This window comes from Panthera uncia, chromosome A2 (assembly GCF_023721935.1).
Source record: "Panthera uncia isolate 11264 chromosome A2, Puncia_PCG_1.0, whole genome shotgun sequence".
NCBI classification, from domain to species: domain Eukaryota; kingdom Metazoa; phylum Chordata; class Mammalia; order Carnivora; family Felidae; genus Panthera; species Panthera uncia.
In genome coordinates, this window is record NC_064816.1 from 30120781 (window position 1) to 30146072 (window position 25292).

Consider the following 25292-nt stretch of genomic DNA (forward strand, 5'->3'; position numbering starts at 1 on the left):
TACTTTAAAATCACATTTACTCTAAGACACTTGCTTGAGAATTCTGATCCCCCAGAGAATAGTAAAAGGGGTGTACTTCATAAAAGTAAGTTTTAGTTGGGAGATTTCTCCCTGTTCATACCACAAACATGGTATTATTACTCCTGCAGCACACACTTGTCCTCCATGAGAAACAGGATGATTTCTGTGGGTGACCATGGAAGAGTATTTTAATATTTATTTGAATGTATATAGAAAAAGTACATAACAAGCTCATCAGACCTACTGTTTCATAGACACTGTTGTTTGGAGAGATAGTTCCCAGTTGAGGGTAGTACCCTGTGTCACATTGGGTGATATGAGAATGGATTGGAGGGTAGGTTCAGGCTGCCCCTGGCAGAGGGGCACCACTGTGCTGATTAAGGGGCAGGGGACAGGACCTCTGATCATCCTGAAATCCTATACAAGAATTGTCCTGTCCAAAATACCAGTGATACCCCCAGAGAGAGACTGGCTAATGACTGAGGAGGAGGAGAGAACAGTAGAGCTGATAATTTAAATAAAGATATTAAGTAAAAAATACTATTTTATGTGGCTTTGGTAAGAATGATAGAAATAATTTGCAGTTGATGGAAGTCCGGAAAGCAGTAGTTGAGGACAGGTAGCAGCAGTGAGCTTTATTTAATAGACCCTGATAGAAAGCACCATGTGCCAGGCAGTGTTCTCATTGCCCTACAAGTGTTAACTTACTCAGCCGTGGCTAATGGTTCTGGAGCATTAGCCTAGTATAAGGCTGCTCTCAACGTTGACTGCACAGTGGAATCACACAGGGGCACTTATAAGAGCCTGCATACCCAGACCACACCCCAAACCAGTTAAATCAGAATCTCTCTGGGTGGGACTCAGGCATCAGTATTTTTTAAGCTCATAGGTTATGCCACTGGGTAGCCAGGGTTGAGAACCACTGGTCCACGGCTGTTTGAAATCACTCCTCCTCACAAGACAAGCTGCACTGATGGTGCACATGTTAAGCGAAGGTCTGCTCCAATCCAGGTCTCACAGAGGCAGAGATGACCCAGACAGGAAGTTTCACCATCCAAGGAAGGCGGCAGAACTGGAAACAGATTTTTATGGTCCTGCCTGACAAGTGCTGGTGCTTTGGAAGGATATTCAGATAGTGTTTGGGGATCACAGAGGGGAGAGAAACTAAATTAGAAAAGAAGAAAAAAAACCAAAACCTCAGATGCCAAATTTGGAAAGTTACTAAACTTAAGTTATTTTAGTTTTCCTTTCCATGCACACAGCTTTCATCAGAGTAAAAAACAAAACAAAACAAAACAAAACCAAAACACAAAAGCAACAGGCGCTTAAAATCACTGTCAATTTAGGGGTGCCTGGGTGGCTCAGTTAGTTGACTGTCTGACTCTTGATTTCAGCTCAGGTCATGATCTTATGGTTCATGGGTATGAGCCCTGCATTGGGCTCCTCGCTTACAATCCAGAGCTTTCTTGGGATTCTGTCTCTCATCTTCTCTCTCTGCTCTTCCCCGCTTGCACTCCCTCTGTCAAAATAAATACATAAACCTAAAAAAAAATCACTATCATTTTAGCCATCCTAACTTGCTTGTGGCCTTTGTACGGTCTGGTTGGACAATTGGAATTTTGTCTGTAGATCAGCATTATAATTTTGTCCTGTTGTGGAAGGTTCTTAAATACCTCATAAAGCATTGTTGAACTAATGGCCTTCTGGGAATAAGTCATCTCAGCTTCCCAGAGAGCCTCAGGACTGGTTAAAAAAAAAAAAAAAAAAGACTTTAGAAATAAACCGTTTGTGCGGTGCTGATAGTCACTGATTCCAGTTTGCTTAATTTTTTAAATATTCATATAGCTTCTGTGAAGTGGTAAGTAAATGTTGGATCACGTACATTTTAAAACTTAAAGCTAAGCCATGTGTCATTTTATTTTAATTTAATTTATTTATTTTGCCATGTGTCATTTTAAATCACAGGTTTAATCAAAGGCAGTCATCACAAGGTTCTTAAGTAGATAAAGTTCCTAAATAATTGACTTGTTTCAGATAGTACCATTCCTCAGCAGCTCTCAATTTATTTAGTATGGATTGCTTTATGACCAGAAAACCTGATTCTCCAGTGGGTAGACTTATTTTCAGGTAAACCTGTGTAGTCTGTACTTAACTATGAATTACTTCCGGGTTTAAAAAACCAGCGTAGCTCCTCGTGGTATTTTTGTCTTCTGCCTTTGGCATCTTAGCAGTGTGAACCAAAGCTATGCCATCTGTACCCAAGTGAGATTATTACAAAAGAGGGAGTAAAGTGATTCACTGGAAAATTTCAGCACAGGTTCAGAGGATGATAAAATAACCCTAGAAACATTCTTATTTGGCGTCACATGCTAGTGGGTAGTGACAGAAAAAAAATTAAGGTACAACTCGTTTTTTGACATTTGCGATTCAAAAAATTGGAAAGATGCTGTGCTAGAAAGGAAGAAAGGAATCGGTGTGGTGTCAGCTCGTATAGCTGCGTGGATGAACGAATAATTTGCCTCTCTGACTCCTTGTTGGAGCGAGTGAGGTTCATTTCTAGTATACAAAACCAAATAGTCTCAGGTTTAGAATGGCTCTTTAATTTCCTAATGGCTATCTGCGTGTGATAAACCGCTTTATGCTGAGATGTTCCGAAGCAGAAGGACCAGTTCCTAGAATCCTAAATAAGTCTGTGAGGCCTAGATAAGCCGTTTCTGAAAGCTGCTGAGTGAAATATATTTTCACTTAGTGACGCATATTTGAACCTAAATGTGTTGATTTCAGGGGACTCTTCCAGGATTCCATTGGAGACTTGCCTGAAACAGTGTCTTTTTTTTTTTTTTTCCTGTTTTTCTTTTCAGAAAGAAGACACAGCTCGTCCAGCAAGCCTTCTTGGGCCGCTCCTCCCACTTCAGTATTTCCCTTCTTCCCTTCTCTGTCCAAAAGCAAAGGAGGCAGCGGAAGTGGAAGCAACCGTTCTTCCAGTGGAGGTGTTCTAGGCGCATCCTCATTAAGTTCCAAGTTGCTGAAATCACCCAAAGAGAAATTGCACCTCAGGGGGAACACCAGGCCAATGCATCCCATTCAGCAAAGTAGAGCCCCCCATGGTAGAATGTGAGTATGGCCCAGAGGGTTCTTCGAGCTTCCCTGCCTGTTGTGGAACTGGGCACACCAGTAGCACCTGAAAGTGTTGTGAATCATGTGAAAGAGCTCCTGCTTTGGGGAAAGTCAAGTGTGTGTTGTTTCCTTTTGTTTCCCTGTCGTATTTTGGGAGACTTCACAAAACAGCAACAGCAGTAATAAGGTCAGCGGTACTTACTGATTGACTCTTTCTTGTGCGCCAGCTGTGGAAACTTGGCTCTTTTTGTGGGCTGTCATTTCATTATCACAACAACCTTATGAAACAGGTCTGGTTGTTATGCCCATTTTGCAGATAAGGATGAAGGACACGTAATGCGGTCGAGGAGCTTTAGCCAGACTCTGCAGGCAGACAGGCCTGGGTTCACACGCCCTTTCTATCACTTTCTAACTGCAGGGCTTTGAACAAGGCCCCGTTGCTCTCACAGTTGGAGAGTAACAGCCAGTGTGCAGTTATTGGGAGAAGTAGAATTAATACAGCAGTCTCAAGCGCCTGGCGTCGTGTCTGACCCATAGGAGACAGTAAATGAACGGACACTGGTGCTTCTGCTGCTACCATTGATAACGGTAGGAATAAAAAAGTGAGGTGAATCCCAGATGCTGTTCTGGGATTTTCTGGAGCCTGCAAAGCAGACAGGGAAACAATGCCTTCCTCCCATCCCCTCCTCACCCCACCCCCCCGCCAGTCTTGGGTTCACATCACAGTAGTGATGAGGGAAGACCAGAGGAAGTTCACACCACCAGGCAAGGCTTTGGCACGTTTGCACAGTGGATTTGTAGGCTGCCAGGCGCCGTGCGGTCACCTGAGGGCTCAGCCACGTACTCCACAGAAACCTATCTTGCCTCGTCATGGTAGCCCTCAGCCCTGGTGGCGGGTGGCTTTTCCCTGGCCTGCCTCCCTTTGGAGGGTATGCCCCACATCTCCGTCCCAAGGTCTGCTAACCTGGCTAATCTCAGGGCAGTATCTAGCACCTGCTGCCGCTCACGGACCTTGCCAGCTGGGAGAGGCCATCGCTTCTTGCAGTGCGTCTCTTGCTGTCGGGCTGTTCCAGGTACAGCTGTTTGGTGCTGTTTGTCCTGGTTGCTAAGCCCCGCCCCTCCCCCGCCCCCCCCCCCCCAGCCTCTGCTCATTTGTCAGAAGTACAAGTACAGCAAGCTTGGCTTTTGTTCCTGGACCTTTCCGAAAGCCAAAGAAAATGCCAGTGCTATGTGTAAGTCACTCGCCAGCTTAACAGCTGTTTGAGCACGGACTCTACTGAACAAAGTTTAGAAAACCTCATCAGTCTGAATCTTCTTTATTTGGAGCTGGGTTTAAGAGGGGGACCAGGCCAACTGGTAGCTCCATACCAACATTTGCCATCCAAATGCTAGTGTCAGTAAGATTCCCAGAAAAATTAATTCTTTCTTAGTGGCACAGGTATTCAGTGCTCACCAGCTGTGTGCCAGACACTTATATTATGAACTCTTATTATAGAAACTTTTTTCAGAGACTAGAGAATTATCACTTCAGTGACACATTACATAACTAAACTTGGGTGTCCCTCACTGATGGGCAGAGAGCCTCTTCTCAGAGATCTGGTTAGGCTCATTTGAATTCATGTATGTCTTTAGTGACATTTCTTGGACATACTATCTAACTCCAGTTATTCTTGCCCCTGTTCACTCAGTTTGATTTGTTTTGATGGATCCTTTCTTTAAAATGATAGTTCTCTGAAGATATTCTCTAAAGGTTTTACAGATAGTCTCTGGTCCTTTTAGACCCTTTGCCGTTTTGCGTCTTGCAGGAATTGAGTTGGGTATCAGGCTTAGTTCCCCTGTGGACTCATGCGTAAGATTGTCCTGGATGATGAAAGACCACGTCAATCCGATGGTCCGCTGGAGTTTTTTTGCCTCACCAGAAGGGCTTCTAGATTGAATGAACGTGAATCGTACTGAGTTTACTGAGTAGTCCTGACACATTTTCAGAAGTCACCTTTGGGAGCCTAGCCCTGTGCAGGGTGTGGGTAGATCCGGGCTCTGACTTCAGCCCTCTAGCTCACCCTTTACCTGGGGCTGCTGGCGCACTCGGGTGCTGATGTTCCGCTTCCCCCTGTGACAGCATGACGCCCTCTGTCAAAGTGGAGAAGATTCATCCGAAGATGGACGGCACACTACTGAAATCTACGGTGGGGCCGACCTGTCCTGCTACTGTGAGTTCCTCAGTCAAGCCTGGCCTTAACTGCCCCTCGATACCAAAGCCAACCTTGCCTTCACCTGGACAGATTCTGAATGGCAAAGGGCTTCCCGCACCATCCACTCTGGAAAAAAAGTCTGAAGATAATTCCAGTAACAGGAAATTTTTAAATAAGAGATTATCAGGTAACTTCACATTTTTTCTCTTCGTGTTTCTCTGTATGTAATTGGCTATTCACGAGGAAGCAAATGGACTGCTGTCTGCAGGTCCGCTTTTTCAAAACTGGTCAGCTTCAGCTTTACGTGGAAGTTCCTTAGGTGCTCTGCCTTTGCTCTTCACTCTTGCTTTTAAAGTACACGTGTCTGTGGGTGATGTAAAAATAGCTTTCGAGCGGTGTCTTTCTGAATGGAGCACGGCAGGAACGCTGACACGCACACTTCCTTTCCTGTCAAGCGATGGCAGTAGTCCCCCGCGCTCTTTGTGGCGTCTCTTGCTGCGGCTTGGCAGCACTCGCACGTTGTCTATTTTATATTTATTGATGATGTCGTAGATTTTATTCAAGTTAGAATGTGCCTGTTTTGAGAATCGTTCTACTGTTGTCAAAACTAATGAAGGATGAGCCCATCGATGAGCCCATTGTAATGTCTGTGTGCTTTTGGCAGAAAGAGAGTTTGATCCTGACATACACTGTGGGGTCATTGATCTCGACACCAAGAAGCCCTGCACCCGGTCTTTGACATGCAAGGTAGGTGGGCTCCTCGACAGGGCTGGGCGCACTGGTGAGTGAGTGCAAGGAGCTGGGATCGATGGCATTGCCCCAAGAGGGGATCTGATCCGTGGAGCATTGTGGGTATTGTAGATGAAGGGACGAAGTACGCCTCGCGTTCAGGAAACGTGGAGCCTTTTGTTACAAACTGCCACTGTAAGAGACGTTTTGCTTCCAGTGTCCTCTCCAGGGGAATAGTGTTGTTTCCTAATCAGTCTGTTATTTTTGAAGACTGAAAGTATTTCTTCAGAGAGATTTAAAATGAGAGCCTACCCTTTACTGTGGTTTAAATTGTGTGGATTGAAAATAAGTCCAGAAGTTTCCTTGGTATATGTGTGAATACTCTTAAAATGCTCATGTAGGGGCGCGTGGGTGGCTCAGTCAGTTAAGTGTCCGACTTCAGCTCAGGTCATGATCTCATAGTTCGTGAGTTCGAGCCCAGCGTCGAGCTTTGCGCTGACGGCTTGGGGCCTGGAATCTGCTTCGGATTCTGTGTTTCCCTCTCTCTGTATCTCCCTTGCTCACGCTCTGTCTCTCTCTCTCAAAAACAAACATTAAAATAAAAATGCTTGTGCAATCGGTGGCTCTTAAATTTTAAGGAGACACTTTAAAATAATCTGATTTTGAGATACTTATTTTTCCAGTTCCAAAAAAATACTATGTAACATACAGTCTAACTTACGTATAAACTACGAAAATGTTACCATCCTCCTTTCTGTCCTGAGTTTTCCTTTAAAATGCCAGTATGCTAATAAGGTGGTATATTTGCTGCAAAATAAGAGTTGAAATGGGGTGGCGTCAGTGGAACCCCTACATAAATGAGCACATATGCTTACATACGTTTCTCTGGAGAGTATCCCCAGCTATCCTTCAAAAGAGTCCAAAAACTATTGAGAATCAGTGCTTTAAAATAACTTGAAAACCCTTGTTTGATGGAGGGGGTGAAAACTGTAAAAAATTGTGTTTTCTAAAAATTAATAAAATTTTTGGTGTATTATTTTAAATTTTACCGAAGATTATGTTTGGATGAAGGACTTCAGGCCCCATTCCACCCCCTAACGGAGGAATGTTAAAATCTTCAGAAAGTGGAAGTGTTGTTTCTTGTTTTTTTTTAGTGTTTGTTTAGAGAGAGCGAGACACGGCAGGGGCAGAGTGGGAGGGGGACAGAGGATCCAAAGTGGGCTCTGTGCAGATAGCAGATAGTCTGATGCGGGGCTTGAACTCATGACCTGCGAGATGGTGACCTGAGCCAAAGTCAGACACTTAACAGACTGAGTGCTCCAGAAATGTTGTTTCTAGGTAGTTCTTATTTAAAAAAAAAATTTTTTTTAATATTTATTTTTGAGAGAGAGTGGGCCAGTGTGCATGAGCAGGGGAGGGGCAGAGAGAAAGAGGGAAGGAGACACAGAATCCGAAACAGGCTCCAGGCTCTGAGCTGTCAGCACAGAGCCCGACGCGGGGCTTGAACTCATGAACTGCGAGATCATGACCTGAGCCAAAGTTGGAGGCCCAACCAACCGAGCCATCCCGGTGCCCCTAAGTGGTTCTTATTTTAGTTTAAATGTCAAATTTAATTTTAGCATGTAGATTTTATCTTACAACAGTGGTTCTGAATCTTTAGAAAAAAGGCGCTGGCTAAGAGCTCCTTTAAATATCTAATTAAAAAAAAATTACAGACCACCTTCCCCAAGGAGAAAATACATACACACAGATGTTCTGAAATTGGCATTCCGTCTCAGGGTTCACAGATATCCTTACCCCAAACCTCCCACCCTTGAATCTCTAGGCTAAAAACTCCTATCTCAGGACAGATTGCTTTTATATTTATTGAGCACCTGTAGTGGTCTCTTGTTTGAAGGTAAAACCGCTCGAGCTCTGTGGAACTAGATGCCCCAGTGTAGCTGCCCCTGAGGGAGTTTGTGAGGGCAGGCCTCAGCCCTGTGCCACACTACGATCACAGCTTGCCGACTGCTCTCGGCCGTCTTCCCGCCTGCCTGGCTCTCAGTACATGGGTTTCCCGATATTAGGGTGCCTGAGGTCAATGAAGGATGCTTAGTTTATCCAAGATGCCTTCCTTCAGTCAGCTCTGGTGGGGCATGCTGGTGAGCCAAAAGCTTTATCAATACATAATGTGCAAGACTGACCAGCCTTCCTCCCAAACCTTTATTGACGGGTAAACAGGCTTCATGTGGATCCTGCGGTGTTCTCCTATCTCCCTTTTCAAGTCGTGCGTGCTCTCCTTGTATTCTGTTTCGGGTGTCGTCTCTGTGTGAGCATGTATCTGCAGCCCTGGTGTGTCGTGAGTTCGGCATAGAACTGGCAAGCCTGGCCTTGCGCAGGTTGCCCTTCCTTTCCTCCTGTGTTCTGTTTGTCCCTGCTTCTTCCTTTCCCTGCCTCTGTTTTGGCCTGAACCTGTTAAGCTGTGGAGGGCTGCCCATGCCTGAGTGCCTCTGCTGAGTGTCTCCCACCATGTTGCCCAGGTCTCTCCTGCCTCAGACCGACAATGTAGTCCTTCCTCTTCAGTGTCAGGGGACTTGGTGCTGCCTGCCCCTGTCACTCGTTCCCTCTTGTCTGCCTGCCACCCTCGCTGTCATCTCCTCGCTTCCTTGTCTGTCTGATGTCCTGTGTCCTGTCCTCTCTGTCTTCCATACAAATAGATTCTGGCTCTGGTATTCTTGCCCATTCAGTCATTGTAGAAAGTTCTACTGCATATATCTCGAGCACAGGCCTCATTCTGGGTCTCAGTGGACACACGCTTTGACAGAATCCAGACACCGTCCCTAGCCTTGAGGGGCTTACAGTCCAGTGAACGAGATGGAGGTTAACTTCATGATCACTCATGTATGTGTGAAGTGACCACTGCTGAGTAATAGAAAGGAAGGAGGCCTGTGTTATGACAGCCATCAGTAGGGGGACTGAGCCAGGGAAGTGTCCTTTGCCGTAGCAGAGCTGGGCTGAAACGAACATGATTTATCTGGGTGAAGAGGGGTGTTAGAAGCCCATTAAGCAGCATGTGTAAATATTCTGTGATGGGGCAGAACAGACACGTTAGGACCTGAAAGGCCAGCCAGGAGGTTGAAGAGCAAGAGGAAGAGGCACTTTGTATGAAAGGAGTGGGCGGCAGTGAGCCACGAGGAATAGAGGACCCTGTTACGTACCCAGTCGTGGCTGCGTGGTACTTGGGTAGCCCTGAAGAGTTCTGACAGGAGTGAGGGGCTCAGCGGAAATCCTTCCAATTTAGTCTTCAAACCAAGCTGGGAAAATATTGGTCATCTCTGCCTCCTTTCTTGGCTTGACTTTGCTATGTTAAGTACTAAGGGACGTTCAGAGTCAGATGCTTCGACATCTGTCCAGAGAGATAGGCAGGTGGACCAGTGATGTTATATGTTCATTCATTCATTCAACACATATTAGAGGGCCATTATTTTTATATACTTTTTGTCTGAAGCATTTGCTGAGTGCCCAGAGCACTAGTAGGTAGCTAGTACAGCACTGAACAAAACAAAGTTCCTTATCTTCATTTAGGTTACTTTCTTATGGATATATTTCATATTAAAGGAAATAAAGTGAAAGTTTAAAAAGAAACTAAAGTCACTGATGTAACTATCTCTGGCAGGTTAAATTTTGAGCAGACCTCGTGTTCAGTGTGTCCAGTCAGGAGGTAGGTTGTTACTGAATTGCAGAAGGACAGTTAAAGCCTAATTCCCCTCCAACCCCTAAATTATATCAAACATAAAAGCTTATAGAGCAGCAATATATTTGTATAATGTGTAGGACCATAAACACAGAGTACAATTTGTGTTACTTTTGTAACATAAAAGAGTGAAGGAAATCTTTAGATGAATTAACTTGTATTTACGGTATGTGATTTGGGGTCACTGTCTACTTACATTTTTGACAGACTTAAGACCCCAGCAGTAAGGAATAGTCAGGTTAACTTGATTTTATCTTCTTCTAGGAATAGTGTTAGTCCCAAGGGAGCCTGAAAAGGCAAACAAACAAAAACAGGAATTATCAAATGCATTTGGTTTATGTGCCTCAAGCAGGGGGTTATGTTAGTTACCCTGCTGGCATGATTTTTCTTTTCCTCGATGTGCCCATCTCCCAACTCTGAAATGGATGTCTTAGCTGTAGAAGTGCTGTCTGTCCATCTTCTTGATTTCCATAGTGAGTGTCTGTTTATAGGGATTCACTCTGCTTCATTGCCCCTTCGTGTTCACAGCCTTTCTCCTCGTGGCTTTGTAGTCTCTGTGTCTCCCCAGGCTTCCTCAACCAAAGCAGGATACTTCCCTGCTTGCAAGATGCTTTGAGCCATTTTCTCTTGACATGGCATTTTCCCTGGAATAGAGAGAAACACTTGTCTAATTTTTACTTTCTAGCTGTTACTGGAAAAGGACACTTTTTTTTTTTTTTTTTTTTTAAGGAAGCTCTATGGGCAACGTGGGGCTTGAACTCACAACTCCACGAGCAAGAGTCACATGCTCTACTGACTGAGCCAGTACATTTTAGGGCATAACTGTTTCTTCCCTTTTAATACTTAAAATGTAAATGGCCCAGAAAAGGATTTTTCTGTTTGAGCTGGTAAGAGCCCCAATAAGTAAACTGTTACAATGGCAATGTCACCTGTTCGTTTCCACTGTTTGCCATTCACTTATATACCCGGTGGCACAACTAACATTCCTTTTTTCTTCTGTGGAAATAGCCTCACCAGATATGTGCTTCTACTCTAGCTAAAGAAAAAAGGTCACCGTCCTATGATTTTTAGCTTATCAGATAGTGAACAGCCTTTATGCTGATGGTCCAGATTTCTTGTTGTTTTGTTTTTTGTTTTTTTTTATTGGTAATGGTGTTTTTGGATATATGATAGAGAAAAAATTATTACTGAGATTCCTCAGTTTTTCTATTTTTCTGGTCTGTAGACACATTCCTTAACTCAGCGGAGGGCTGTCCAGGGTAGAAGAAAACGATTTGATGTGTTATTAGCCGAGCACAAAAACAAAACCAGGGAAAAGGAATCGATTCGCCATCCGGACTGTCAGCAACCAACGCAGCCTCTCAGGGACCCGCATCCCGCCCCTCCTAGACCTCCACAGGAGCCACACCAAAACTCTCACGGAGTGATTCCTTCTGAATCAAAGCCTTTCGTAGCTAGTAAACCTAAACCTCACACCCCCAGTCTTCCAAGGTAAGTCAAACCCTCCAGCTCTATCCTTCCTTTAAAGAACAGACTGGCAGACACTGTGAACCCCCAGTGCAGTTATGAGATCGAGGAGTGTACATCAGGCTCACTCTAAGAAGATGAGAGATTTTTCTAATTGGGTTTTGAGGGAAAAAAAATTGTCGAGTTCATCAGTAACTTCCAACCAGGGCTCTTCTGGGCCAAATGCAAGCAGCACGATGAAGCAAGAGTGATCTCCACCTCTGCTCAGTGTCAGGTGTCTATTCTTAACCCCCCTGAGCAGGGCCCAAAAGCGGGTGCTGACCGCAGGTTAGTGACTGGAATATTTCACATGGCTTTGGCAGCAGTTTCCCATTCATTTGTCTCACTTGTTGCAAAAATACGGCAGTGGGAGGCCTTGCTGGGGATAGGCATTCAGCCTGAGTTTTTATAGCATCCCTTTATCAACCTATGTTTTCATTCATTCATTTGGGACCTTGGCCTAAGCACATATTAGGCATTTTAGCTATTTAATAAGTAGTGGACCAGAATGTCTTATGAGAACTTCCCTCCATACCTCAGGGACAGTGAAGGTGGTACATGTGCATTTGCGCTTGTGTATTTAACGAAGTTAAGGTCACGGACCCTGTACCAAATTTCCAGAGAGAAAGGGAAGAGAAAAGTGTCAAGAATGAGGGCCTTCACTGTCGGCCACCGGCAGCAAGAACTTCGGCCTAGGAACGTGCCAACTCTTGGTTGCTGTGCCTCACCTCCCCGCTCGCGGGCCTGCCCCGATGTGAGCCCTGGGTGTGAGCAGCCCGGGGGGGCACCCTTGGAGGTAGCTCCCGAGAATGTGGCCGAGCCCGGGCTGTCAGTTCCTTGGCACAGCCTTCCTTCGTCCATCTTCTCATTGAAATTTTTCCGTCGATGCAAAAGTCAGCCTAATTCTAGAATCATCGGGCATGTATCCATGTAGGAAGCACTCCGTGCCGCTCTTGGCGGTAGGCCGTAGATGGTCCACGTAAAGCAGTGATGCTGCGTCCTCCTCTGAGCGCCTCCTGTCCCTCTCGGGTGCGGAGCACATTGCCAGCTATTGAGTTTATTGCCTCCGTAACCGTCATCCAGGTGAAATTTGAGGAGGAATCAAAGAAAGAATTCTCTTAAATTCTATTTCCCCTTCTTTGGGGAGAATACAAGAGGCCCTGAGCCACCCAGGTGGCTGTAGAAGGGAGAACCCTTTATAAGTTCCTTTGGGTAGATCTGGCATACAACTTCATGTGACACCATGCGGTTTGGGAGAGTGGATTCTTCGCTCCCACGCCACCTGATCAACATCTGTTGCCCCAGTGCTAGTGGGGGACCCCAGGCCTCCCTAGGCGGTCTTGGGCACGTTGTTATATCTGGGTTGAGGCGGCTGGTTGCCGGACGTGTGATCTGATCGGTGCTGCACTTTCTACTCACCAAGGCCTCCAGGCTGCGCTGCACAGCAAGGCGGGAGTGCCCCCATTGACCCTCCTCCAGTCCATGAATCTCCGCACCCTCCCCTGTCTGCCACTGAGCCAGCTTCTCGGTTATCCAGTGAGGAGGGAGAAGGCGATGACAAAGAAGAGTCTGTTGAAAAACTGGACTGTCATTATTCAGGTCATCATCCTCAGCCAGCATCTGTAAGTTCCACATGCACCCCCGACTTGACCCTCCCCACACAGCGGAGACAGGGCACTGAGGGCGGGGGCGGGGGGGGGGTGGTTGCCAGGGATCTTGGTGTGAGTGCGTGTGTGTGTGAGACGTGGTCAGGGTGTGAGAGCAGCTCAGAACAGGGTGCCCCAGAGGCGGCACGCACTCAGTCCTGGGACACCTCTGGCTTTTGCCTTTGTCTTCCGTGGAACTCAGGGCTGGGCATCGTCACTTTCGTGCTTCGCAGCCTGTGATACACAGAGTGCAAGTTCTTCTGTGGTTGTCTTCTCTCCTGAAGGAGAGAGATCACAGGCCGTGCCGCTGCCGGGATTAGCAAGCACGCATGGTGTGTCCTCTCTTGCAGTTTTGCACATTCGGGAGCCGGCAGATTGGAAGAGGCTATTACGTGTTTGACTCCAGGTGGAACCGGCTTCGCTGCGCCCTCAACCTCATGGTGGAGAAGCATCTGAACGCGCAGCTGTGGAAGTGAGTGCCTGTCCCAGCGCCTCTGGGGTGGGAAAAGGGGGCTGACCTCACCTGGGGCCGCATCCTCTTTATGTCTTAAGGGACTGGTCTAATGAAGATAAGCTTATCTGAAATGAAAACGTGGCCTTTGACTATCCCTGAGAAGGCCCCTCATCATTTATTCATTCAGTCTTTTCAGCAAATATGTATTGCTCTGGATGCTGGGGTTCCAGGCAGTGAGGGAGTTTCCACCTGTGTGGGGTTTGCATTCGGGGGAGGGGGGCACAAAAACCACCAAACAGCGAATCAGTAGGGGTTATAGCTCGTCATAAGGGAGATCATGGAAGCTCTAACAATCACTGAGACTTACTGAGACCTTACTGTGTGCCAGGCAACTTGCATTTAATTTTCACAAGGTGCTGCCTCTGGTGACCTCGATTATCCCTACTTTACAGATACTGAAACTGAGAAGTCACACAGCAAGTTGGTGGTAGGGCCAGGGTTTAGACCCAGAGGCAGTTTGGTTGCAAACAAAGAGCTAAGATGGAAAAACAACAAGCTGGAGAGATTCAGGGCAAACCTCGGTGAAGAAGTGATCCTAGAGCAGAGATGGAGAGAAGGGTGAGAAAAGGCAGCCAGGGGATGGTGGGGCAGGCAGAAAGAACCATGTGTGCAAAGGTCTTGAGTCAGAAAAGATCATACTTGTCTGAAAAAAGCAAGAAAGCGATCATGGTGCAAGATGAGACCTAAGAAGCTGGCAGAGGCCAGATGACCCTGAAATTGATTCTGAGTACAGTGGGGAGCTGCTGAGGGCCTCAGGAAGTGGAGCCATGTGTTCTGATTTACAGTGTAAGATGGTCATCTTGTGTGTCTGTATGTGGGCTGGTATTTCCTACATGGGATTTTAAGTGGAAGAAGAGTTCCATGGCCAGAAGGGTCAGCTTTTTCTCAAGTGACATAGTTTTCATTACTGCGGGACTTCTCAGAGTCTTTAGGGGGCACACTGTTCATTATACCTCTCAAAGCAGGAGATATTATTTATAATTTGGAACATCTCCCAAGCTCTTTTGACCTGGGAACATCTTTTAGGGGAGTATCTTTGGGAACTTAATGTTTGGTGGAACCTACTTTTGGAAATACTGAGTTTTGTTAAACCAATTGTCCACTAATTCACATGTCATTCCATATTCTCCATTTGGGCATCATTTACTAGAGCCTCCCTGAACAGACTCTGCCAGTACATCCACTTGCCTTGCTGCCTTGGTTTCCTGATAAAGTCAAAGGAAGCTGGTCAGAGGCCTTGGATAGTCCGCAATCTGAAGAACCGCCTCCGTGATCATGAACAGGACTTGAGTTTATTCACTTAGAAAATCAGACACAGAGCAGTGGTGCTCTACTTTTCAATTTCACATTTCTTCCTGGGTTTTACTAGATAAGAGGCTCCTCTTTCTTCTTTATGAAGGAACATTGCCCTTGCTCAGGAAAAACGGGGCACTGGTTTGTTGGGATTCTAGGAGTCTGTCAACATCTGAAAACCCCCAAATACGTGAAATCTCAGCTTCGTATTTCTTGAGATTGCCCACCAGGACTTGGGGAGCTCATTGAGCACCCTGAAATGTGGATTTAGTGCATTCCTAAGAGTTTAGAAGTGTCCTCAGAATGACTTTTTCCCATTATCCTGAGAAGTGGTTCATGGCCAGCAGTTGGGGTGCATATGGTTTCAGTTCCTAGTGGCTTGTGGGGGGGGGGGGTTGTCCTCTTTCTGCAGTGAACCTGGGAAGACACAAGATCATGAGGTTGCCTCCACCGTCTCTCTCTTTGTTCTGTCAGAGGCCGACGACCTTATCAATCACTTGTTCCTAGCAAAGAGGAAATCGTGCCTTTCCGCTAACATGAACTTGGGTTTTAAAAAAAGGCCAGTACAGCAGAGACAGATGTTTTGCTCAGTGATGAGCTGGCACACAGGCCTGGGGCAGACAGTAGCTTGGAGTGAGGTGCCGCGAGTGAGGCTGGCCACTGCAGGCAAGCTTCTCGGGCAGCCCCTGAGATTTGGTGGGAGGCGCTGAGCACTTCTCAACTGCAGGAGAACAGTCCTCAGGTGGCATCTTTGATGCACTCGACAGAACTCCCAAAGTGGTCCAAGTTCCATCCTGCTGGCTCAGCCAAAAGTCCTCTCTTCCAGGAGGACCCCTGGTTTGGGTGCCACCCTCCTTAGTTCCTTACTCCTCAGTTACCTATTGCAGCTAAGGATATGTGGAAGTGGGATTTGAGTATGACAGTGAAATAAGTCATCTTCAATATAGGAATCTGGACAGTGGTCAAATTGGACTAGCACTTCCTCTGGAGCATGCCCAGGACCGCAAAGGCCAGTTCCAAACTCTGTGATTTCTGTCAAGTGCTTGTCCACTTTTGACTGGGGACCATGATTCCACATTCCTTAAGGAAGGGATGGGATCATCAGCAAAAGGTTTTTTCTTTGGTGGGGCGTGGAATAGGGGGCAATGTCGAGGTTACAGAATTTGTCAGATTGGTAATAAATTCACTTGGGTAAAAAAAAAAAGAAAAAATGAATATGAAGAGGTATACAGTTCAAGGTTTTAGTCCCCCTGGCCCCCACATTCCTGTTGCCCACCCTCCCCGCCACCACTACCCCCAGACAGAAGCATTTTTATTAATTGCTTGTATATCTTTGCAGAGTTGATTTGTATGGACGTAGATCAGTACAACTACATATTCTTTATTTGTCTCATCCTTACGCAAAAGGTAACGAATGACCTAAGAGAGCTTTTTTACCAGGGACCAATATGTTGTGCAGAGAGATCCACATGTCTCCCTGTATGGAAGCTTTTCCTTTTCCCAGGATTTAGTTCTAGCTGCCTGATATTTAGGCTTCGTTTCCCTAAGCCACCTGGTGGCCGTGCGAAGTCAGTGCGCCCAGTGAGCCCGAGCAGTGCTACACGCCTCCATTTAGAGCAGGGCTTCTCAGAGGTGCCAGTGCCCACGGATTGCCTGGGGATCTTGTTGAGATCCAGATTCTGATGAAGTAGGTCTGGGTGGGGCGCAGGGACTCATCGTTTCTCATAAGCCTTTCAGGTACTGTCCGTGGTTGTCCTCTGTGAGTAGTATGGGGATAGAGCCCAGCTTCTCGGTCTTTGCTTCTTGTTGGAATCTCCCAGAGAGACTGAGAAACTTCTTTCATCTGGACCCCACCCCACAGGGACTTGGGTGTGGTCGGTCTGGATGGACGGATCTCTAGGGCCAGAGCTACACTCCTGATTGGGGGGGTTATAGCTGGGACAAATACAGTAAATAGTTCTTTTTATTAATAGTTACAGGCCTTAAAAAGCATCTGGAAAGCACTTTGGCAGCAGTTTAGGACAAGTCTCACTTGGAAGATGAGAAGCCGGAACCCTAGCTGGTGCAGCGACTGGTTCAGCCGTTGCTTGCCCTGTGAAGTCAGGACCAGGCCGGTCTTGGCACTTGCCTTCCATTCAGGCCATTGTCTGTGTTGCTACCTCGCTGTTGGTTCTGCCATAGGGGTTTTTGAAATTTTGGTGCTGTCACATGTTAGAATCGTAGCAAAAATGGAAAGAGGCCTCCCTGGTTTGCCATCTGAATGACTCTCTAATCCCCAGGTTGGTCCCTTGCCCGGACATTAGTAACAAAATACACTGTGCCATCATTGTGGCTGGAAACCCTGAGATGTGCTTCAGGCCTGAAGTTAGGACCTAGCAGTTGCTATGAAATTGTTCTGCCCTTCCTTTCTCCTCTTTGTTCGTGAATTCTCTCAACATTAGTGCACCTTCTGTACTGCAGGCGCTGTGGGCACAGTTTTAAATAAGGTGTGCCCTGCTCTCTAGAGAAGTTAGTGATCCACAGTTACGTGTGGAAGCTGCCTTGAGTTCCCCCAAGTCTGGGAACTGGCAGAGTGAGTCTCTGGAAAACCAAGCGAGTCCAGGTGGTCAGGACAGATTTCCTAAGAAAGTGATGGTGGGCCGAAAATACGAGCTGAGCAGAAGTTGGGGTCAGAGTATTGTAGGCGGAAGATGGACAGGGCCTCACGTCCAGGCCTGTTGTTGCGATGTAAGAAGGGTTGCTGGGTGGAATCTAGGAGGCAGTGTGAGGCTGGGGACCGGTGGTAGGTGAGGCACACAGGGCTTTCCACGCCATTGTTCTGAGAGCCCCGGCAAGGCCTTGCAAAATTTGAAGCAGAGAAGCGGCAGGATCGGCTATGCGTTTCAGGTTGATCCTCTGACGGGTGTGTGCTGCTCAGTGCCAGAGGTGAAGGGTCACCCCTCTGCGCGTTTCCGTGAAGGGCTCTGCTGATGATTACTCACTGCCCCCTCTTTTTGCAGGAAAATCCCACCAGTGCCCAGCACCACAACACCCGTCTCCACACGTGTTCCTCACCGGACAAACTCTGTGCCCACATCGCAGTGTGGGGTCAGCTATCTGGCAGCGGCCACTGTGTCTACGTCCCCAGTCCTGCTCTCGTCCACCTGCATCTCCCCAAACAGCAGAGCGGCACCAGCTCATGGAACCACACTGAACGCACAGCCCGCCGCTTCCGGGGCAATGGATCCTGTGTGCAGTATGCAATCCAGACAAGTGTCCTCTTCGTCCTCCTCCCCCTCCACACCCTCCGGCCTTTCCTCAGTCCCCTCCTCCCCTATGTCCAGAAAACCTCAGAAGTTGAAATCCAGCAAGTCTTTGAGGCCCAAGGAGCCTTCTGGTAACAGCACTAACTGTCACAATGCCAGTAGCAGTACCAGCGGCGGCTCAGGAAAGAAGCGCAAAAATAGCTCCCCACTGTCAGTCCACTCCTCCTCCTCCTCTTCCTCCTCCTCTTCCTCCTCCTCCTCCTCTTCTTCTCATTCCATGGAGTCTTTTAGGAAAAACTGTATGGCACACTCTGGGCCTCCCTACCCCTCAACGGTCACATCTTCCCACGGCATCGGCCTCAACTGTGTGGTTACTAAAGCGAACTCGGTGAATGTCCGGCACGACCAGTCAGGGAGGGGCCCCCCCGGTGGGAGCCCCGCTGAGTCCATCAAGAGGATGAGTGTGATGGTGAACAGCAGTGACTCCACGCTTTCTCTTGGCCCGTTCATTCACCAGTCCAGCGAGTTGCCCGTCAACTCACACGGCAGTTACTCACACTCTCACACTCCTCTAGACAGACTCATAGGAAAGAAAAGAAAGTGCTCGCCCGGCTCAAGCAGCGTCAACAACGGCAGCAGCAAACCCACTAAGGTTGCCAAATTGCCAGCCATGAACAACGTGCACATGAAACACGCGGGCGCCAGCCCAGGGGCACAAGGACTGACGAACAGTTCCCTCCTTCATCAGGTAGGACATGGACTGTGAGCCCCGTGGGGACGCCCCCGTTTCCTCTCCCTTGAACTCTTGCACCAGCTCGGACGTGCGTGGCAGGGTTGGTTAGTTTGCCTGTAAACACGTGTCCAGCTTTGTGGTCTCCTTTCAAAAAGGAAGCGTTCACGGCCATGTGAAGGTAAAACAGTGTATCTACCAGAATTTCTCATGACTTGGAAGATGCTCCTGGGTAAGGAAACCACGAAGTGTGTTTTAGCAGATAGGGCTGCAGAAGCTGCCCAGCCTGCAGGACGGCAGCGTCCCCTCCGCAGCCGGTGAGCGCAGCCCTGAGGGGCACGTCCCGTGCCGCTGCCTGGGGAGGAAGGCAGGCCATGTCTTCCTGGAGAGTGCGTCTCTAGTTTGTTCCTCTGGAGAAAGCTGACCTGCAGTCACACTGGTCTAGAAAGGGATGGTTTAAATTTTAAAGACCTTTTAATAATTTTCCCATCAAAGAATTTCTCATTCTCTGGTTGACTCTGTCCTTATGTTCCCTCACGGTTTTCCAGGGAGGCAGGAAAACAGTAAGTGTGGGTAGAGACAAAGACTAAAATCTCAAATATAAGAGCTTAAAAAGAGACATGAACGTGGCCCATTTGTACAGCAGTGGCTCCCTGGGTGTCCGGTTCATATGGAACTGTGACTTTCTCTCGTGCGTTCTTTGTTCCCACTCTCCTACCTGTTGCTGGTTTCCCCTGACCCTCTTCCCCCTGGAGCCCCTTCCTCCAGCGTCCTTGGCTCTGAGTCCCAATCTCTCCTCTCATTTCTTCACTCATCAGCAGATCTCCTCTCCTTGCTGTCGAGCAGGAATTTCAGCAACATCACCCCGGAGCCCTGATTTGCAGTGTGGGGGCTGCTTTGATTTGTTTCGTTTTTCATCTTCAGAACTTAACTCAAATGGCAGGTTAGGACTTCTCCAGAATATACTGGGAAGCTTCTTTCTGTGATAGATTTCCCTCCAATATCTGCGTGAATTAATACCCAGCGCCAAAGGTACAGGGAACATAATTATCGGTGAATTTAAATAGCAACTGCTTAAATTTTTCTCTATGAGCCTCAAGTCTATAGGGGTTGTTGGTATGTTGCTTGGCTCTTTGAGCAAGGGGTCCCTGGACATGTGAAAATGGGCTTTTACTTCTTGGTTTGTAGTTACTCATCATAGTTTATGAGCATAAAAATTCAGCGCGAACACTGCAGGAAGTAGTATAGTCATCTTTTAAAAACCCCCTTCCGAGTGTAGTTTCCTGATTCTGTGTGAACCTGGAGGAGGGATGTCCCGTTTTGCTGTGATGCCCAGTACATTACGTTACTGAGTGCGTCTGTCTTCACATAGACATCGCTGTGGCCTCAGTACCCCTCAGGTGACAGGAGGGGAAGAGACTGGTGGGCACAGCAGTGCCTGTGGAAAATGAGGAAGTAGGACTCCCATCCACACAGAGCAGAAGCTCCCAGAAACTGGTTACTGATTTCAAAGAAACTGCAGATTTGGACTTGCATGAGAAGTTTGACCACTTTTACAAGTTATGCAATACTTTTCTTTTGTTTTTTAACCTGGTATAGCCCACACATCTGCCCAAGTACGGCTCTTAGCGGTTTGCCGCCTCTGATGTCCACCATCTGTGAGGGCTCTGTCCCACTAGGACAGGCTGAGTTTGGGGTATCAAAATTTGTTTCAACTTAAGTTTGTATTTGAGAAAGATTTCCTCTGTGTAGTGGAAAACTTTTTTATTACGCTGCACAAAGCTTCGGGTGGCCCATGACTAGAGATTGGAGGATCGGTAAAACCCCAGAAACGTGTTGCATGATTTTTATGTCTGTGCTCATTTATATCTGCAGAAGGGATCCTATAGCTTGCATCAGAATCTTAAAGGTACCCATGATTCCAAAATGCTTTAAAGAATACTCCTCTCAGAAAAGTAGGAACCTCAAATCTGTTTATTGTGGAGCTGATTTTAAAATGGGTAACTGAGCTGGTTGAAGCCCTCTATGCCAGGGAATGCCGGGGGACATACTGGGAAGCCTGGCAGGTGGGGCCTGGCAGCTTCCCCTGAGCCCTTAGTGTGCTCACGGCTTCTGCAGCCAAGGGCTTACGGTGGGAGAGTGGGGATCTGAGTTCCCGCTCCCCGGGCAAGGGCACTGCGTTGGGTATGAGTTTGCACACCTGTGTGTGCTAGCCCACGTGACCTTGTTCAGTTCTCAGCTGACAACCTGGAATACCTTCAAGGAAATGAAATCAGTAGATAAAACCAAAAGGCAAACATGAGAGAGCCTTTTCTCTCGGCTAGAAACCTGGCCTGCATCTCTTCTAGACGATTTTCTAAAACTTAGTCTTCTAGAATGATTGTGCCCAAGGGTGATGAAGGCTTTTGAAAGCTCAGGCCCAGTTCTATAGCTGACTGCCCCTGACATCTGGAGATTTTAGTGGCGCGTGGCCTTTGGAATATTCGTGTTGAGCATCGGGGCAGTGCCGCGTACAGCTGCTTACTTACCTTTTCATTGTTTCCCCACCCCCTCTTCTTTGAAAGCCAAAGGCACGTCCCTGACAGCTGAACATGGCACGGGGAGGAATAATCTGGACACTTTTGACGACAAGTTACACCTCCACTCAGCACTATGGACTCCACGATGCCTTTGAGTCTGTTTTCCCAACCTCCTGTGGGCCTCGAGGGTAGAAATCTGCCGGGCTGTTGTTGTAACGAGGATTTCCCTGAAGCTATGTCAGTAGCAGTGAGTACTCGTAAAGGACACTGGATCAAGTTCAGCCACCGAAATTGCTTTTATCAGTGTTAAAGTGGTCTGGACTGCTTGCTACCAATCTGTGAGAAGTTTTTGCTTTGTTTTTTAACTTGCAGCACATCATGGAGCCGCTCTTTGAGTAGATTGGCTGGGGGAGAGCATGTCTTGGCAAAAGCATTACTGTAGACTTTCTCCTTTCCTCCTCTCCCCGTCCCAGGTGTTTTTCTTACACTGTCTTCTGTGGGTCCCTCTCCAGCAGTTAGGTACCCCAGCTGGAGACGCCTTCCGGAGGAGGGCAGAGCTGCCCCCTGCGCAGCCCTTCGCAGAAGGGCTCGGTCGTTAGGTTCTTACAGCAACGCTCCAGGATTGGAATACGGACGTTAGCGTGAGGCACCGGGACAAAATAGCCTGTGTTTTCCCCCAGCCTTTTGCAGGTGATTTGGGATAGAAGCTGTCAAGAGTTTCTAACTTACAAACTGGTTTAAAGCCATTGATGCCCAGAAAGCGAGTATATGACATTTTAGAGGCTTACTTTTCATGGTACAAAAGCAATTCTATGTGATTTTTTTTTAAGAAAATGCAAATGCAAACTAGTTTTGATAATGGAAAGCCAAATTTTGGTTGGGGAAGGGGGGGGTGGATGAAATCACTATGGGGGGAATGTTTTTCCAAGATTTCCAAAGAGATGGAATTTTTTATCCTTCAAGTTTTCATGTTAAACAGTATGGTAGATTGGGCTGGCTGTCCTGCTCAGTCTCCCATTTTTAAAAAATTGCCTTTGTAAAGTGAAATTATTAGGATGCAGCAGAAACTGTCATTCACTAAGTCATTAATATACTTAATGTTTCCAGGGCACTCTGTGCATTACCCTCAGTCTCTGTGGATACTGTCCTGGGACTCTGTAAATTTCTGTGTCGAGTGCTCCCCATATTGTGTGTGTATCTGCACTCCCCTTCCTGTCCACGTGTTCATTTGGATGCCAGTGGGTGGGGAGCAGGCACCCAGGGAGGGGAGTAGGCAGAGGTGTACGTGTGCCCATGCACAGATGCTGTGACGCATATAATAGTGTCTCCCCGACCAGACCCTCCTTTCTGGGGATTAATGCCAGCCATCTTCCTGAGAGAGATTTGGAGACCTTCGTGGTTATTCGTTTATTTTTTTTGAATACCCCATCCCAAAAGACAGAGCTTAATGTGTTAAAACGTCATTGCTTAAGAAGGTATCATTGAATTTGGGGGATGAGCTGGGGCATTTTAACTGGTGATTCCACTCTCACAGCTCCTGAAACAATAAATAACCCAGGCACTTGTACTTAGAAGAACACACAAAGTTGCCGAACACCACAGGGTAAATTTCCCAAGGCTCTGATCATTGTTCTGGGCAGAGCCTGGACAGAGCAAATCAATGCATCCTTTTTTTCCCTACAGTTTTTGGGTTACAAACTTCAGTTTCAGGGAATTTCAAGTCAACAACACGTAGAATGAATAAATACTTGGTTACCAGCCTAATAATGTGAATTGCTACAGAATTACTCTTATTATGTAAGACAACAAAAACTTTATGCAGATACTTTAGCTATAAATTGATGTAAACTATTGATTTTTTTTTTTAAAGGAAAGGGAGAGGAGTATCTTGTTCACTTATTATGCAATCAGTAAATATTTTTTAAAAATGATACTATAGGAGAGCTTATTAAGGAGAGTGCGTGGATGGGCCAGTTTGGTGCAGTTAGGAGAAATCAGTCTGGTTGTTCCGTCCCAGTGGAGGGAGAGAACGGAGGTAAGGGGGAATCAAAACGTCTTTAGTTGATTCCTGGGTAACAAGTGCAATGGGGTATGGGTAGAATTTATTTTCAGAGCCAAGGGGACTTGATGGATATAAATAAAGTTGCTTTTAGCAATGGAATTTATAGACAGATCATGTTGTTCCGAAAGATGTGAATAGGACCCATGATAGCAAGTTGATTCAGAATTATGTAGATATTTAGATAAGCGAGTGTTGATCATTTGATTTCTTAGACTGAGGTTTTAATTGAATTTCATTATGTCTCCCGGTAGTACACAGATGATCGGGATTAGGAAATTAGCCATTTTGGATTCTGCCTGCCACAAACAGACCTATTCTAAACAGTGCTATTAAATTTTAGACTGTTCAAATATTTTATTTTCTCCTACAACTACTTTTTATTATAATGAACAATTAAGACCATTTAAAACACGGGAGTACAAGTATTTTTTTGAATTAAATTAACTTGCAAAAACCAAATTTGCAGTGGTTGGGTTGTTTCTAGACAGACTTTGGTATCAATTTAAAACCAAGATAATTTTTATATTCTTTCCAATAGAATTTCATGACAACTCCTGCAGTTTTCTTAACCTACAAAAAAAAAAAAAAAAAGTGCTGCAATGATGAACAAAGAATTCTACAAAACCTACTTTTGTATCTTTATTTTGGAATTTCTTGTTCTATTATAAATATGGAAGTATCCCTATTTCAGAAGACATATTTTGTTAAAAATGAATTGTACATATTTAAATATGTATTTTTGCACAGGTCTTTTTTTCTGATATCCTGTTTTGGTACAATTGAGATCATCTAGTATTTATTTATTAATTAATAAAAGTAAATACCTTTTTATAATTTGAAGTGGTTCACTGCCAAGCCAATAGTTCTAGAACCTGCCTCCTTTACAGTTTAAGGGATGCCTCTGTTCTGTGAAAGTCTTGTTGTCCCTTTTCATGTCTCGGGAGTGGATTCGTACAGACGAAGTGGGCATTGCTTCTCTCTAGTCGCCTGATTTCCCGATAGACTACATGTAACTAAGTGACACACTGCTTTTCTTTCGTTAGTGTTTTGTGTGTGTGTGTGCGTGTGCGTGCGTGCGTGCCTGTGTGTGTGTATGTGTACGCTCTGAGCACATGTGTGTTAGTCTGTGATGTGGTTTCAAACTAACGGAAAAAGTGCCTGAACCTAGTTTTAAGCTTCGACAGATTCTTTAAAAAGACTTGAATGTTCAGTTGAAACCTTTGGAGTTTGCTTTTTCCACCTAAATATTGTTTCTAAAATTTTAGGGGAGGGGTTGAAAACCACCGATGCTGGTAATTTTATAAGGTATTTTAAAATTAAGGCCTTTTGGTTCACAGTAATTCAACTGGTGACGTATTGCCCGGTGGCAGCAAGGGTTACAAATCTGTTTTGTCAGCCAGCAACTTAGATGATATATCTGTTTTGTTATTCACTCATGAAATACAGAGTTTAAAATAGAATATTTAAAATATTTTCTATTCCAAAAATATAATACAAAGTACCTCTGAAAACATTGCAAAATGTATAATTTGAAAAATGTAACTTATAAAGGCAGCTGTCTTCCTGCGAGAGTTCTGTTGCCAAGGAATTTCTTACTGTCTCATTATGTCCGGGGTGGGGAAGGGGGGGGGGGGAGGGGGGGGGGCTTTGGAAATGATTGTGAAAAGTTTCATTGTTTAACAGAAAATAATCATTTTTACATTTTGTGCAAAACATTTTACATTTTCAGATCATTTAAATGAGCACTACATACTGTCAGTGTGAATGTAGGGCCTTGAAAAGCATTTTGCTGTTTTTTTTGAGCTTGGTTATAAAAGCAATCTCCTGTGTTGAAATGTGTGAATAGTGTGATAATTTGTACACATAATCAAGAGCATCTCAGCTGGACTTCGTGTTGGCTGCTGTATAGAAACATGAACAAATGTCAAGGGATAGAAAATTACTTTGGATATTTAAAAGAGAAGAAATATATAGTCTATTTGTTT

General features: G+C 46.0%; 1 protein-coding gene across 4 annotated transcripts in view; it reads left to right on the forward strand.

The window, feature by feature from the left end:
* Nucleotides 1-24926, forward strand: part of ATXN7 (ataxin 7) — a 142358-nt gene extending 117432 nt beyond the window's left edge. For 3 of the 4 annotated variants that reach the window (XM_049640845.1, XM_049640844.1, XM_049640846.1), the window contains 8 exons: nucleotides 2883-3135; nucleotides 5258-5517; nucleotides 5995-6077; nucleotides 11018-11283; nucleotides 12722-12920; nucleotides 13295-13416; nucleotides 17751-18744; nucleotides 21291-24926. In XM_049640845.1, coding sequence (XP_049496802.1) covers nucleotides 2883-3135; nucleotides 5258-5517; nucleotides 5995-6077; nucleotides 11018-11283; nucleotides 12722-12920; nucleotides 13295-13416; nucleotides 17751-18744; nucleotides 21291-21308 — 2195 coding nt within the window. In that variant the 3' untranslated portion in view covers nucleotides 21309-24926. Of the gene's footprint in view, nucleotides 1-2882; nucleotides 3136-5257; nucleotides 5518-5994; nucleotides 6078-11017; nucleotides 11284-12721; nucleotides 12921-13294; nucleotides 13417-17750; nucleotides 18745-19544; nucleotides 19612-21290 lie in introns of all 4 variants that reach the window. The other variant, XM_049640848.1, reaches the window with a different exon arrangement.
* Nucleotides 24927-25292: the final 366 nt, after the last annotated feature.